At 55.5% G+C, this 15449-nt stretch overlaps 2 protein-coding genes across 2 annotated transcripts in view; both read right to left on the bottom strand.

Moving 5' to 3' along the window:
• The window catches only part of ABCB6 (ATP binding cassette subfamily B member 6 (LAN blood group)), a 49159-nt gene extending 44081 nt beyond the window's left edge, over positions 1 to 5078 (bottom strand). The window contains exon 1 of the mRNA XM_064164640.1: positions 5067 to 5078. The gene's annotated coding sequence lies outside the window, so the exon portion shown is untranslated. The remainder of the gene's footprint in view (positions 1 to 5066) is intronic.
• LOC135186762 (tubulin alpha-5 chain-like) lies at positions 575 to 4709 on the bottom strand. The gene is made up of 4 exons (XM_064164764.1): positions 4613 to 4709; positions 2104 to 2326; positions 1815 to 1963; positions 575 to 1631 (listed from the first exon to the last, which is right to left on the bottom strand). The coding sequence occupies exons 1-4, from the start codon at positions 4613 to 4615 to the stop codon at positions 660 to 662; spliced, it is 1347 nt and encodes a 448-aa protein (XP_064020834.1). The 5' UTR covers positions 4616 to 4709; the 3' UTR covers positions 575 to 659.
• Positions 5079 to 15449: the final 10371 nt, after the last annotated feature.

Genomic DNA, 15449 nt, shown 5'->3' with positions numbered 1-15449 from the left:
ATCGCTGCAGCCCGAGGCCGTCAAACACTTTCCTCGCCAGCTGACAGGGGTGCACGCTGGGAGAAGGGCAGGGGAGGACAGCCTCTCTGGGTCAATATAGCTGGAGCATTAGTGGTAAGCAGGGAAAATTAATCTCTGGACCCAGCACGCTGGATAATGTGGTGTGCAGGCTCCTCAGCACCAGGCAGAGCAGGGTGAACATTTAGCATGCCACAGTAGATGAGCTGAGGCCATCTGAGTGGGGCCACAGATCACAAGAGCATGGCAGAGCGCTGGCAAAGTCAGGCAGGGAGTGGGCAGAGGTGCTCCCAGACGAAGGACCCCCCATGCCTAGGCTAAGTGCTTCTCCCTTCACAGCATCGGCACTCCTCTAGATCCATTTGACGTGCATGGCTGAGCACTTCCACAGGGCATGCTATGTGTTCTTGGCCATATCCTATGTGGCACTTACTGCCCTAAGGGGCAATCCAGAGCTGGAGCAGAGCACAGGGAGGAAGCACAGCAGCAGAGCTGAAGCACTCACCGCACACCTGACCTGACAGCAAACCGATGCAGCTGGGGGGGGCTAGTGGGAGACACAGAGGCTCTGAAAGGTTTATTGCAAAGGGTTCCTGCAGCTAACACGGCAAGAAGCACAGGCCTGTTGGCCAGGTGCTCCTCTACTCTTCACCCTCCTCTTCATCCTCGTAGGAGTCCAGGCCCACCTCCTCGTAATCCTTCTCCAGAGCGGCCATGTCTTCCCGTGCCTCCGAGAACTCCCCCTCCTCCATGCCCTCCCCCACGTACCAGTGCACAAAGGCTCTCTTGGCGTACATCAGGTCAAACTTGTGGTCCAGGCGAGCCCAGGCCTCGGCGATGGCCGTGGTGTTGCTCAGCATGCAGACGGCTCGCTGCACCTTGGCCAGGTCTCCCCCTGGCACCACCGTGGGTGGCTGGTAGTTGATGCCCACCTTGAAGCCCGTGGGGCACCAGTCCACAAACTGGATGCTGCGCTTGGTCTTGATGGTGGCGATGGCAGCGTTGACGTCCTTGGGCACCACGTCCCCGCGGTACAGCAGGCAGCAGGCCATGTACTTGCCGTGCCGAGGGTCGCACTTCACCATCTGGTTGGCTGGCTCAAAGCAGGAGTTGGTGATCTCAGCCACCGACAGCTGCTCGTGGTAAGCTCTCTCAGCTGAAACCACAGGCGCGTAGGTGGCCAGAGGGAAGTGGATCCGAGGGTAGGGCACCAGGTTGGTCTGGAACTCAGTCAGGTCGACATTCAGGGCCCCATCGAACCGCAGCGATGCTGTGATGGATGAGACAACCTGGCTGATGAGTCTGTTCAGGTTGGTGTAGGTGGGGCGCTCGATGTCCAGGTTCCTGCGGCAGATGTCATAGATGGCTTCATTGTCCACCATGAAGGCACAGTCTGAGTGCTCCAAGGTGCTGTGTGTGGTGAGAATAGAGTTATAAGGTTCTACCACAGCAGTAGAGACCTGCGGTGCAGGGTAGATGGAGAACTCCAGCTTGGACTTCTTGCCGTAGTCAACAGAGAGCCGCTCCATCAGCAGGGAGGTGAATCCAGAGCCGGTGCCTCCTCCAAAGCTACGAAACACAAGGAACCCCTGGAGGCCTGTGCACTGGTCAGCCTGTGAGAAAGAGCCAAATCAGTTTCCTCCAACTGACATTGCTGGACAGAAGCTTCAAACTTTTGCCATTGCCAGCCACAGATCTGTCTCAGGGCACTGCATGGCCCATCGCATTCTCCCACTTCCAGCAGGATGCTGGAGCTCAGCTCAGGGGGCCACATTCCCCTCTGCGTGGTCACTTACCAGCTTCCGGATCCTGTCCAGCACTTGGTCAATGATCTCTTTGCCAATGGTGTAGTGCCCACGGGCATAGTTGTTGGCAGCATCCTCCTTGCCAGTGATCATCTGCTCGGGGTGGAAGAGCTGGCGGTAGACTCCGCCCCGAACCTCATCTAGGAGAGGTTGGCACACTGTTAGGGGGTTTCCAGCTGGCCCTGGGAAAAGGTGGCAGGAGCCACCCAAGGGTTTGTCCTGCAGTGGGATGCTCCAGGAGACAGTGATCACTGTCACTGCCCAGCTGAGTTTCACTCACCGATCACCGTAGGCTCCAGGTCCACAAAGATGGCCCGTGGGACATGCTTCCCAGCCCCGGTCTCGCAGAAGAACGTGGTGAAGGAGTCGTCTCCTCCACCAATGGTTTTGTCACTGGGCATCTGTCCATCAGGCTGGATGCCGTGCTCCAGGCAGTAGAGCTCCCAGCAGGTGTTGCCCATCTGGACGCCGGCCTGGCCGACGTGGACGGAGATGCACTCACGCTGGGGAGAGGGAGGCAGAGTCAGATCGCAGCTGGGAGCACAAATGCAATCATTGCAGCCGGTGCACAACCCAGGCAGTGCAGCCCAGGCCCTTCTCAGCTTCTGCAGTCTGCTGCCCTCTCTCAGACCTGGTGCTACACATCCTGTCACTGCATTGCCCTCCTCAGAGGCCCAGGGAGATGAAGATGCATCTTCTGGAGCCCAGGGCATCAGGCCAACATATTCTCTGGACTTACCTCCACCCACAGCCTTAGGAAGCATGCAGTGAACATCTTCATTGCCCAAACACCCACATGGCTGAAAGTCTGGGCCTCTGAAGCAGCTGGCATGGCCCCTGTTGCTACTCCAACAGGGCTACAAGCTGACATGGCAGAGCATCACCTGGTGCTAGGAGCTGAGGAGGTGACAACACTGAGGATGCCCAGCAAGGATTGGGGGTTTGTAGCAGCAAATGGTTGCCATGTTCTGAGGCTCAGATTTCCTAAATTAGCTCTGGAGGAGGTGGGAGTGGCAGCTGCACTTCTTAACTGAACCGAAGGGTTAAGATGGGAGGGGTCTCCTAGCTCAGGGCTTCAGCAACAGACTCAGGTCCCTGTGGGGAAGCCAAGCTGAAGTGGAGCCTGGATTCCTCCAGGTGAAGCACCCCAAGCCCTGCAGCCTTTTTGACTAAAGCCAAACACTTGGTGGCTCAGCCCTGTTGTTGCCAAGGACTTGGATGTGTCATTAGGCACAAGTGAGTCAGAGGAGCATCCAAACCAAACCGGATTTCCAGAGCCATGGGTGCCCTGCTGTGAGTCAGCTGGCAGGAAGCCATGGGTGCCAGCCATTTTGTGCTCAGGACCAAGGCAGTGACTGCTGCCCAAGGAAGATCCACGGGTTGCAGCAGGTCCTGTCTTTCTGCATCTAGAGTGCCTTCAGTGCAGCATTTCAGAGGCGTTCAAGGATGACAGAAAAATAAGCCCTCGATAACCGCAGGGAGACGAGAGGCAGAAGTCCCTTTCCGCACCTTTCCCAAAGCTGAGATGCAAAGAGCAGCAAAGTGACACCCTGCTTATCCCTCCCAGCAGGGACAGGAAGGTTTTGCAACACAAGGAAACAATGACAAGTCCCGAGGAAGCTCCAGGGTCCTCAGCAAAAGTACACAGCCGACAGCTGAAACAGCTGCAAGCACCTCTGGATGACCACGAGAAAGAAGGAAAGAAGGAAAGAAGGAAAGAAGGAAAGAAGGAAAGAAGGAAAGAAGGAAAGAAGGAAAGAAGGAAAGAAGGAAAGAAGGAAAGAAGGAAAGAAGGAAAGAAGGAAAGAAAGAAAGAAAGAAAGAAAGAAAGAAAGAAAGAAAGAAAGAAAGAAAGAAAGAAAGAAAGAAAGAAAGAAAGAAAGAAAGAAAGAAAGAAAGAAAGGACAAGAAAAACCTCCCCCTTTGTCCAAGATCAGGGAAATCAGAGTGCAGGAGCTCAGCGAACCCATCTGGGTCATGACAGCCACTGCACTTCATCCTGCCCACACGCAGCAGCCAGGACTGGCTTTATGGGACCCAGCACTAACAGTAGGCTGGGCAGAACCCCGCACCACCGGGCACGCAGCAGTGCTGGTCATCTGCCAGCAGACTGCCTGCTTCGCGGTAAGGTCTGGCTCCAGGAGGGCAGAGAGCATGGTCCTGCAGGGCAGCAGGCAAGGTGTCCTGTCAGCATAGGGCTCGGATGCCCCCCAGAGCCGCTGGAGAGTTCAGGAGGCAGAGCTCACAGCAGGACCACGGTGGCAAGGAGCCTCCAGGCTACAGTGGCCACCCGTGGATCGGCCCCTGGTATCCGAAGTGAAAGGCAATGGGTGAAGCCACAGCTTGCTTCTGGGGCTCAGCTGTCGTTCTGCAGCATGAGGACCTATCAGGCTGGGTACACACTCAGAGATGGCACCAGAGGAGGTGGGCAGGTGGCTTATTAAAAGAGAGGCAAGGTGAGAGAGGGTCAGCCCAAACGCCGGCCTTTGCCCACAGCGGGGTCTGGCTGGCAGCCTCCTTGCCTCGGACATGTCAGCCTGGAGCAAAGGTATGCCCAAACAAGGGAGGCTGCGGGGGAGCAGCTCCGGCAAGGCTGGAGCCAGGCAGAGACAAGGCGAGAACCACAGCGCTCCCGCCGCCAGCTGCCCGCCCCGCCGGGCTCCCAGGTGACACCAGACACAGGCACCCCCATCCCACCTCGGGAAGCGGAGGGAGTCGGAGCCTGCTCTGGGGAGAGCCCTGTCGAGGTTGCCCCCCAACTCCTGCGGCAGCCCGGGGCTGGCACTCACCATGATGCCGATGCCGCACGACCTGGCTGTCCCCGGGCTGCCGCAGGCTCCGCATGACCGAGACGGCGGCGCGGCCGCTGCCTTATACCGGGGGCGGCCCCGGCGCTGAGGGGCGGGCCGCCCCGCCCGAGACGCTGCCGTGCCGTGGCATACATCTGCGTCCACTGCGCATATGTGCGCACAGGTACAGCGACGCGGGCGTGCTGCCCGACAGCCGGCTGGGCGCATCGGCGGGACCAGACGGGAGCAGCATCCCGCCGGGGTCCTCCGCTCCTTGCCTCGCAGGGACCACGGGAGAGCCAGGGATCCCCTTTAGGAAGGGCAAGGGAGCCATAGGTTTGGTCGTGCTATGCTTGCCAATGTTGACAGAAATACTTCCACCGAGGGGCAGAGCTGGCACCTCCCAGCTGGGTGCCTTGCTGGTGGGAGGCACCATCCAGGCACTAGCCGGGACAGGCTGACGGAGGTGAAGAAGGCAACTCAGCAAAAAGCCTGTCTCAAGTTTTCCTTCCTGGTGGGTGGGAATACTGATGTGAGAGCATCATGTGGTCTAGCATGGAGCTGGGTCGCTGCCAGACACCCAAGACTCCTGAGGAGATCCCAGGAGAGTTTCTGGAGCAAACATGGGCAGAGGAAACACTTCAGAGACAAGCATAAGCATTCCGTGTCAGAGAAGGAAAAAAACCCAAACCAAAGCCAGGAAAACTGTGCCGTGCTTTGCTGCAAGCCCCTGGAGGACAGTTGTGCCCCAGGGCTACCTCCGAAAGACCTGCCTGTTGATGTGCTCCTCCTTCTCCAGCCTTCCTCTACTTTCTCTGTGGCTTTGATCTCATTCCACAAAGCTTTATGAAAAGAGCGCTGAGGGGATGGGTGTGGGATGACCTAACTGCCTTCATGTCTCTGTGGGGCCCCGGAGTGTGAGAAGAGATGCTGCACCCCAAGCCGTCTGAGAAGGATGGGAGTAAAACATAACAAAGTGCTTCAAGGATACTTGAAGCAGATGAGAAAGGCAGCTGGGAGAAAAGCCCCTGTGAAAATAAAGATACAAAGCAGTAGGCTCCAGCAGGGAAGGCTGTGGGGAAGTGAAATTGTACCATGCATGAACTCCTCAATAAATAGCCACCTGGTCCACAGATCTTGGTCACTGGCCCACTCTGTGGCTGTGATCATCTCCTCGTGTTCTGGTCTATCAGTTTGGATTTGAGCTCACCGTGGCTGGATCAGGCCCACTGTATTGGTCACAATTCTCACAAGCAACTCTGCAGACCCGAGGGCTTGCAGCACCTCAGGGGAGATCTCTTTGTAGTGACTGGTGTCTGGCACTGATGCCTGGCTTTGCTACAGTGAGTAATGTAGCCAGGAGATACAATGGCATCCTGGCCTGGCTCAGGAGCAGTGTGGCCAGCAGGACAAGGGAGGTTATTCTGCCCCTGTACTCAGCACTGCTCAGGCCACACACTGAGTGCTGTGTCCAGTTCTGGGCTCCTGAACTGAAGAGAGATGTTGAGGTACTGGAAGGTGCCCAGAGAAGTGCAGCAAGGCTGAGGAGGGGCCTGGAGCACAGCCCTGTAAGGAGAGGCTGAGGGAGCTGGGGGTGTGCAGCCTGCAGAAGAGGAGGCTCAAAGCTGGGTGTGTTTAGCCTGGAGAGGAGGAGGCTCAGGGCAGACCTCATTGCTGTCTACAGCTAACTGAAGGGAGGCTGTAGCCAGGTGGGGTTGGGCTCTGCTGCCAGGCAACCAGAAACAGAACAAGGGGACACAGCCTCAAGTTGTGCCAGGGGAGAGCTAGGCTGGATGTTAGGAGGAAGTTGTTGTCAGAGAGAGTGATTGGCATTGGAATGGGCTGCCCAGGGAGGTGGTGGAGTAGCTTCATCTGGAGGTGTCCAAGCCAAGCCTGGCTGGGGCACTTAGTGCCATAGAACAGTTGATTGGCCAGGGCTGGGTGCTAGGTTGGACTGGATGAGCTTGGAGGTCTCTTACAACCTGCTTGATTCTATGGTGCTATGATTTTTTCTCTCCTCTCTCCAAAACCTTCACAGTATCCACTGTGGAGCAGAAACAGCCCTGTCACTGAATGGTTGTCACTGAATGGTTGTCACTGAATGGTGCTGTCATCTCTCTGCTTACTCCGAAAGATGAAAGCTGGCTCTAAGTTATCCACCCGCAGTAGCCTTTCTTTGTGCCTGAACTACCTGCAAAGTGTCACCTTCACGTGTAAAAGGACCGAAAGCAGCAGTGCTGCTCTGCAGCCTGTGCCAGCCGCAGAAATGCCTGAGTCAAACAGTCAGAGGGAGTTTAATCAAGCTGGTGGGAAAAGGTTTGTGATGGTTTGGGTGTTCCCTGCCCCCCCACTCTTATGAAATCACCCAGACTAGACTCGGTGGCTGGAGATTAAAGAATGAAGCTTTGTATTTACAGTTTAGCAGAATACACAAGCAGGTATTGACAACCTATACAGCTAGAGAGAGAAACAGGCAAGATAAAAGTGATACAGAAACACAGCAGCCCTCCCAAAAAACAGAGTGCCCAGGAGGGGCTCCCCACCACCCTTTCCACCTCCTTTACACCCCTCTACCTTATCCCAGCCTTTGCCTCACATTCAAGGAGAGTTTGGAGGACTGGCCAGGGGGGTTAGGAAGCAGAGGGATTAGTTAGACAGCAGGTTAGGGAGAGAAGTGCAGGCAGCCAGAGCCAGAGAGCAACTCCTTTATCTACATTTATGTTCTTTTATCTGTCTCAGCAAGCCTCTGAGTGCAGCAGACATCACCACTGTTTCCTTTTCTCAGCCTATCATCTAATTCTTCTCACCCAAATACCACAGCTAGGCTCAGACTAGCACAGGGGTTTTCTTCCTCCTACAGACACACCCCAGGTTGTGAGTCCTACTGAACCTGGGCAGGACGCTGTGGTGACTAGATAACTCTGGAAATGCCTAAACTCCTCCCCGTGGTGTAAATGTCCTTTGAGTGACCTCAGAGATCACTAGATAATACCGACCATGCTGATGCAAACAGTCCACGAGAGAGCGAGTAGCTGGTAGCACTGAGGCATCAAAATTTGAGCTCCAGAAGCTAGCTGGTGTGAAAAGGAGCGATGGAATCATCTTTCCCTCTGAGCATCTCTGCCAAGGTGCTTGCTGTCAAGCGAGCCAAGGCGTCACTTCTGACTGTTTCCTAGCACCCTCCTTGCTTCCACCGTGCCAGTTAACTCTGGGCTGCTCACAGCACGAATGCATTGCAGCAGCAGTTGGAAGCACAAGCACCAGAACTAGGCGGCGAGCAGCAGCATTCCAGGGCGGCTTGCAGAGCTTGTGTGCTTCAACCAGCTTTGGATGATTTGTATGACAATCTGGTGGCACCCTGGGGGGTACAATGGTGTGTTATTCTTCCAAGAGATGCCTGGGTGCGTTTACATACCACTCTGGCAGCGAGATGAAGGTGGAGTATGCCTGAGTTGTCACTGCTGCAAATGCATGCTCACAGCGAAAATAACCACTCAGGGGCTGTTCTGTTGAAGGAGCAGCAGCGCCTGACAGAGCTGTGAGTCATTCAGAGGCACACATCTCCCATTTAGCTTTGATCTGAAAAGCCCAAACAGATGTCCAAGCTATTTTTTTTCCCCCAAATGCTTAAGAACAGCTGGCTAAATCCAGGGAACACCAATCGGCTCTCCATTCTCAGAGCCTAACTGCTCAGCGGCCTGCCAGATGCTGGTGGCAGCAGACTGTGAGCAAACGGGAGGGGACTGAGCTTGCCCTGGCTGGAATCGGACTCGTCCCGAAGCGACCCTTTCTTACTGAGGTGTTACCCACATGCCTACAAGACCCTGCAGATGTTTTCAGACCACATCATAGAACTATAGAATCACGCAGGTTGGAGGAGACCTCCAAGCGCATCCAGTTTCTGCGGCTCTCCAAAATACGTTGCTTAGAGGCTGGCACAGGCTGCAGAGCAGCACTGCTGCTTTCGGTCCTTTTACACGTGAAGGTGACACTTTGCAGGTAGTTCAGGCACAAAGAAAGGCTACTGTGGGTGGATAACTTAGAGCCAGCTTTCATCTTTTGGAGTAAGCGGAGAGATGACAGCACCATTCAGTGACAACCATTCAGTGACAACCATTCAGTGACAACCATTCAGTGACAGGGCTGTTTCTGCTCCACAGTGGATACTGTGAAGGTTTTGGAGAGAGGAGAGAAAAAATCATAGAACCGTAGAATCAAGCAGGTTGGAAGAGACCTCCAAGCTCATCCAGTCCAACCTAGCACCCAGCCCTGCCCAAGCAACCAGACCATGGCACTAAGTGCCCCAGCCAGGCTTGGCTTGGACACCTCCAGGGACGGTGACTCCACCACCTCCCTGGGCAGCCAATTCCAATGCCAATCACTCTCTCTGGCAAGAACTTCCTCCTCACATCCAGCCAGACCTTGAGGCTGTGTCCCCTTGTTCTGTTTCTGGTTGTCTGGCAGCAGAGCCCAACCCCACCTGGCCACAGCCTCCCTTCAGTTAGCTGTAGAACAGCAATGAGCTCTGCCCTGAGCCTTTCAAGAACTGCTCAGGAAACATTTTCATCAGTGCACAGAATGGAGTTGGAACTTGTGCCAGCACCCAGAGAGCTACAAAACCCAAGCAAGGCAAATTTGAGGCTGTGAGACAGAATTCAACCATTTCTTGGTGGAAGAATGAGGAGAACATGGAAGCTACCCCAGCAGCAGAGCCTGCATGCTGCAGGGGAAAGCCCTGCTTGCCACTGTCCACAGGGCCTAGGAGATCAGCCAGCTTTTGGACAGGTAGCCACTGGTACAGGAACCACTGTCACAACTTGCAGTTACCCAAACAAAGACTCTCCAATTAGCTGTCTTCCAGAAGTATGTTAAAGTCTACCACACCTAAAAACACCCAGAGCTGAAAGTGAGGAGAAGGTGAATCATTCAGAGTCTAGCACAGCCTGGAAAGGGGCAGAAAGTGCTCCCTTTGTCATTTCTTAAGATATGCATGCCTTGTTAAGGTCAGAAATGACCCTCTGGGCTCCTCACTCTTTGTCTGGAATAGATGGAGACCATCCATGGATGAAGAACTAGGGTGACTGGATGCCATGAGGTGCAATGAAAGGCTGAAAGAATGGGAACAGATCAAGCACAGACTCAGTCAAGTCCTTAAAATATATTTAAGGCAGATGCAGTAAGAAAGGGATTAACTCTTCTGCAAGCTGAGGTGAAGAAGATGCAAGTTTAAAGCTTGCTCGCAGTAAGAATAGTGAATCATGATTGTCTTAGGGTCAAGGGATCTTCATCACTGGATGGCACCAAGCTGTGTGGCACAGTTGACTTGATAAAGGGCAGGGATCCATCCAGAGGGACCTGGACAGGCTGCAGAGGTGTGCCCAGGCCAACCTCATGACATTCAACAAGCCCAAGTGTAAGGTCCTGCATCTGGGTCAGTGCAATCCCAACCACAGATACAGGCTGGTGGGGAATGGCGGAGAGCAGCCCTGAGGAACAGGACCTGGGGATCTGGGCTGATGAAAAGCTCCACAGGAGCCTGTGCTGGGCTGCAGCAAGAGCAGTGTGGGCACAGGGCAAGGGAGGGGATTCTGCCCCTTGGCTCTGCTCTCCTCAGACCCCACCTGCAGTCCTCTGTGAAGTTCTGGAGCTGCCAACACAAGCAGGACATGGAACTGTTAGAGACAGTCCAGAGGAGGGACATGAAGATGCTCAGAGGGCTGCAGCAGCTCTGCTGTGAGCACAGGCTGAGAGAGTTGGGGCTCTGCAGCCTGGAGAAGAGAAGGATTCGAGGAGACCTTGGAGTGACCTTCCAGTATCTGAAGGGGGCTACAGGAAGGCTTGGGAGGGACTATTGACAAGACATGGTAGTGACAGGACAAGGGGGAATGGGTTTGAACTGGCAGAGAGGAGATTTAAACTGGATGTTAGGAAGAAATTCTTTGCAGTGAGGGTGGTGAGACTCTGGCACAGGTTGCCCGGGGAGGCTGTGGCTGCTCCCTTCCCAAAGGCGTTCCAGGCCAGGCTGGATGAGTCCTTGAGCAACCTGCTCTAGTGGGAGGTGTCCCTGCCTATGGCAGGGGGTTGGAACTGGCTGAGCTTTGAGGTCACTTCCAACCCAAACCATTCCACGATTCTATGATGTCTCAGGTGTGGCACTTACTGCTGGAGAGCCGCTGGGACGCAGAGCAGAGCAGCGCTGCGGCAGAAGTCCTCTGTGCTGGAGCCGAGTGACAGCAGCGTAACTGCTGGCTCAGGTGAAACGGAGGCAGCTGTGCGACGCTGGCTGCATTGCCCGGAGCGGGTGCTGCATTGCCGGAACAATACAGCTATTTCCAGATCTCACTCCTAAGCCCTGAATCACCGGGGCAGAGGCAAGAGCAGCGAGGCACTCCCAGGGACGCAGGCAGCCCCACATGCCTGCCAAGCCCCAGCCTGCGAGGCTGAGAGGGATGGGTGGACGAGTCGGGACTGGCTCTTTCGCAGGCGCAGCAGCCCCCGGCTGAGCAGCCTCCCTGGCTCGGCGTCAGCCTCCCTGGCTGCAGTGCCACCCTCCCTGGCTGCCAGTGTCACCTGCCTTTCCTCACATCCTGGGAAAGGCAGCTACACGCCCACGGGAGCAAAATAAACCTGCGGCTGGCTGTTTGCAGTGACTTCGTGTCAGGGCTCCGAGCATGCCTGGTGTGAACAAGCTGCCTCCAAGCAGGTGATGGGAGGGATGAGCCTGCTGAGGTGTCTCTGTCCTTGCAGGTGATGCCAGTGGTGGGCTGTGTGGAGCAGCCCTGTGGAGAGGGACCTGAGAGTGCTGGTGGAGAACAAGTTTGCCATGGGGCAGCAATGTGCCCTTTTGGCCAAGAAGGCCAATGGGATCTTGGGGTGCATTAGAAGAGTGTGTCCAGCAGATCAAGGGAGGTTCTCCTTCCCCTCTACTCTGCCCAGCTGAGACCTCATCTTGAATATTGCCTTCTGTTTTGGGCTCCCCAGTTTAAAAGGGACAGGGATCTGCTGGAGAGGGTCCAGCAGAGGGCTATGAGGGAGCTGGAGGGCATGGCTGATGAGGAGAGGCTGAGGGACCTGGGGCTGCTTAGTCTGGAGAAGACTTAGAGGGGATTTAATCAATGTTTATAAACATCTGAGGGCTGGGGGTCAGGAGGGGGAGACAGGCTCTGCTCACTGCTCCCTGGGATAGGACAAGGAGCAATGGGTGTAAGTTGCAGCACAGGAGATTCCAGCTCAACACAAGGGGTCTTACTGTAAGGGTCCCAGAGCACTGGCACAGGCTGCCAGAGAGGTTGTGGAGTCTCCTTCTCTGGAGACTTCCAAGGCCTGTCTGGCTGTGCTCTCCTGTGATCTGTGATAGATTGTGTGGTCCTGCTCTGGCAGGAGGGTTGGACAGGATGATCTCCTTCAGTCCCTTCCAACCCCTAACATCCTGTGATCCTGTGATCCTGTGACCAGCAGTCCTTTTCTTCCTCTCCAGCAGCTCTCACAGCTGGTGGTGGCACAAACAGGGTAGGAGTAGCTGGAAGCAGAAGTGAGAGAAATTGTGCATGACTGGATGATGATAGGAACTGCTGGAGGGGCATGGGTTACGCTGTCAGGCTGGAGAGGCCTTGCATGCCCCAGGCTGCTCCATGGTCAGGCTGATGAGGCAGTCTCCATCCTCAACCCTTCAGGCCTTCCTGTCTTACAAATTCTCAGGAAGTGCAACAGAGCTGTGGTCAGCTCTGTTGCAATGCTGCAGAGTGTGCTTGTGTGAGCTGACAGCGATGGGGCAAGAGGGAGCCATCACTCCTGCTCCCAGGAGCACACACTTCATCTGCTGGGCTGCGCTGAGCCCCAGCCTCTGGGCAGCAGAGGGGACACAGCAGAGTCATGCTGGCAGCTCTGCAGGTGCATCTACAAACCACTGCCAGCTGGGCAAGTCTTACATCCCTTGGGAAAGCAAATCCCTGGAGCAGGAGCATATTGACAACAGTTCTTTCTCACTGCAGTCTCTGGGGAGCAGCTGAGCCTCTGATGGCTGGACAGGAGTGTGTGTGTGTGGTTTCCACATGGAAGTGGGTTGTATGTAATGCAAACAGTTTACCAACCTGACAGCATGCTGAGAGCAGAGCTGGGCCTGGAGAAGCTACCTCAGACTCCTGGGGATTGCTCTACAGTCATTAAAAGTGTAAAGGAGGTGCTGGTGGCTGGCCAAGCACTGGTGGATATTAGAGGGAAACAGTTAATGGGATGAAAAGAGCATTTAATAGCCCATCTGGGCAACAGCTCCCAGGTTGCTACTGGCTGCAGCTGTCTGTGGGAGGAGGGAGCTGTGGTATGCAAAAAAAGTGGAGCTGGGTTTCCCACTCCTCCCAGAGCCTCAGGTTCCAGGACTGGGTGGCCTTGGGTCACTGGGCTGAGACTGTGCATTTGATGGCTGTCCTGAGAATGCCTGGCTTGACCACATCTCTGAGAACACCACAGCAGAGTTAAGGCAGGGCGTGGGAGGCTGTTTGGTGCTTGGCTGGAGAGAGGAAGTTTGGGCTGAAGATGAGAAGGCTCTAGGGACACCTTCCAGTACCCAAAGGCAGCCTACAGGAGAGATGGAGAGAGACTGTTTATCATGGAGCATAGTGACAAGATGAGGAGTAACAGTTCTAGGAGTTCTGGGCCTGAGCAAGGCCTTTGGCACTGTCCCACACCACATCCTGGTCTCCAAGCTGGTGACACATGGGTTTGATGGGTGGGCCTCGAGTCCCTCAGGGCTCAGGCCTGGGACCAGTCTTGTTCAACATTTTTGTGGGTGCCATGGACAGAGGCATTGAGTGCAGCCTCAGCAAGTTTGCTGCCCACACCAAGCTGTGTGGTGCAGCAGACAGGCTGGAGGGCAGGGATCCATCCAGAGGGACCTGGGCAGGCTGCAGAGGTGGGCACAAGCCAAGCTCAGGAGGTTCAACAAGACCAAGGACAAGGTCCTGCAGCTGGGTCGAGGCAATGCCAAGCACAAATCCAGGCTGGGCAGTGAGTGGCTGGAGAGCAGCCCTGAGGAGAGGGACTTGGGGATGCTGCTGCAGGAGAAGCTCAACAGGAGCCAGCAGTGTGCACTTGCAGCCCAGAAAGCCAAGCAGAGCCTGGGCTGCAGCAGAAGTGTGGACAGCAGGGCCAGGGGGGGGATTCTCCTCCTCTACTCTGCTCTGGTGAGACCCCACCTGTAGTACTGCATCCAGCTCTGGAGCCACTATGACAAGAGGGATGTGGAGATGCTGGAAAGTGTCCAGAGCAGGGCCAGGAGGATGCTCAGAGGCTGCAGCAGCTCTGCTGTGAGCACAGACTGAAAGAGTTGGGGCTGTGCAGGCTGCAGAAGAGGAGGCTCCCAGGCGACCTTCTTGTGGCCTTCCAGGATCTGAAGGGGGCTACAAAAAAGCTGGGGAGGGACTTTTTAGTCTGTCAGAGAGTAACAGGACTGAGGGAAATGGAGCAAAGCTGGAGGTAAGGAAATTCAGAGTGGTAGTGAGGAGGAAGTTGTTGAGCAGGAGAGTGGTGAGAGGCTGGACTGGGCTGCCCAGGGAGGTGGTTGAGGCCCCATGGCTGGAGGTGTTTGAGGCCAGGCTGGCTGAGGCTGTGTGCAGCCTGCTCTAGGGTAGGGTGTCCCTGGGCATGGCAGGGGAGTTGGAACTGGCTGCTCCTTGTGGTCCCTTCCAACCCTGACTGATTCTACGATTCTAAAAGCAGGGTCACAACAGAGCTGTCTCCAGGACACATGAAGAAATAAAGGTCTTCTTCCTGAGACATACTCAAGATGTCTGTGCTGGGTTTGAAGCTGGTATGAGCCAAATAGGTGCGTCAGGACTCTGGGCAGACCTAAGTGGAAAGAGCAGGGAGAAGAGGATAAGGTGCTGTGGCTGAAGCTGTGTGCTCTGTGAGGCACCCGTGGGTGATGGGCTGCCTCTCTTCATCTGCTGTGACATGCCTGGCTTTGCCAGTTTGAGGAGTGATTGTGGCAGCTCTGGGGTAAGGTGTGGCTGACACCACATCTTCTCTCCCACCTGCACCGTGGTGAGCTCCTGTCCAATTCAAGGCCTCCACAGCTCCTTTAGTCCTTCTTATTACATACCTTGCAGCTGTGATGTCTTCCCCTGCCTCCAGAGTCCCAGCCATCATGTGAGCTTCTCTCCTTTCCCAGCATCGAAGCTCCCCCACCCATCCGGTGGGCACAGAATGGGCTGAGACCTGGGAACTTTGGAGTCTCATTATCTCCAGCTACAAAAGCTAGGGAAAGGAACGCAAGGTGCTGAGAGGCGGCTGGGTCCTGGTGGCACCCCTTCGACTTCCCCAGACAGCTCTGTGGGGGCCCCATGAGGCAGCCTGTGGCTCCATCTAGTGCCCGTGCCAGCCCTGAACTCGTTGCTGGGCAGAGGGGCAGAATTAGAGGGCTTGGCAGACAATGAGGACACTCTGGCCAAAGGCAGCCACCTCGGGGAGCCTGCTCCCTGCTCTTGGGCTGACAGGTACAGAAAGGCAGTACTGCAACAGCATCCAGGGAAAAAGATGCCCAACAGCAAAGAATACTCCAAGCAGTAACTCAAGGCAATCACCAAGTGCTGCTGGAGGAGTCTTGCATCCCTTGAGAAGGTATGACCTTCAGCACAGGAGAAGCCTTTGGCATTCACCCGTCCAAGTGCCCACTCAAGCCGGCTGTCCTGAAACTGGTCCCTAAGGGGTACTGGGAATGGCCTCAGTGCTCAGACCTCCCCAGCCAGTCGGGCAAAGCAGCACTGCAAAGCTTGGCCAGGCCTCCCACCTAGGGACTGCCAGGAGGCAAGGAAGACATCCAGCTGCATTGCAGGGGTGCCAG

The sequence above is a fragment of the Pogoniulus pusillus genome, chromosome 2 (assembly GCF_015220805.1).
Source record: "Pogoniulus pusillus isolate bPogPus1 chromosome 2, bPogPus1.pri, whole genome shotgun sequence".
In the NCBI taxonomy this organism is placed as follows: Eukaryota; Metazoa; Chordata; class Aves; order Piciformes; family Lybiidae; genus Pogoniulus; species Pogoniulus pusillus.
Note: the sequence above shows the minus strand (reverse complement) of the source record. Positions and strands in the feature narration are given on the sequence as shown.

What these genes read in the sequence shown, in the direction of transcription:
- LOC135186762 (XM_064164764.1), bottom strand. An exon ending in CCTGGAGCCTACGGTGATCG is followed by an intron (nt 1,964 to 2,103) that starts GTGAGTGAAACT and finishes AACCTCTCCTAG; the next exon opens with ATGAGGTTCGGGGCGGAGTC. An exon ending in TGGACAGGATCCGGAAGCTG is followed by an intron (nt 1,632 to 1,814) that starts GTAAGTGACCAC and finishes TCTTTCTCACAG; the next exon opens with GCTGACCAGTGCACAGGCCT.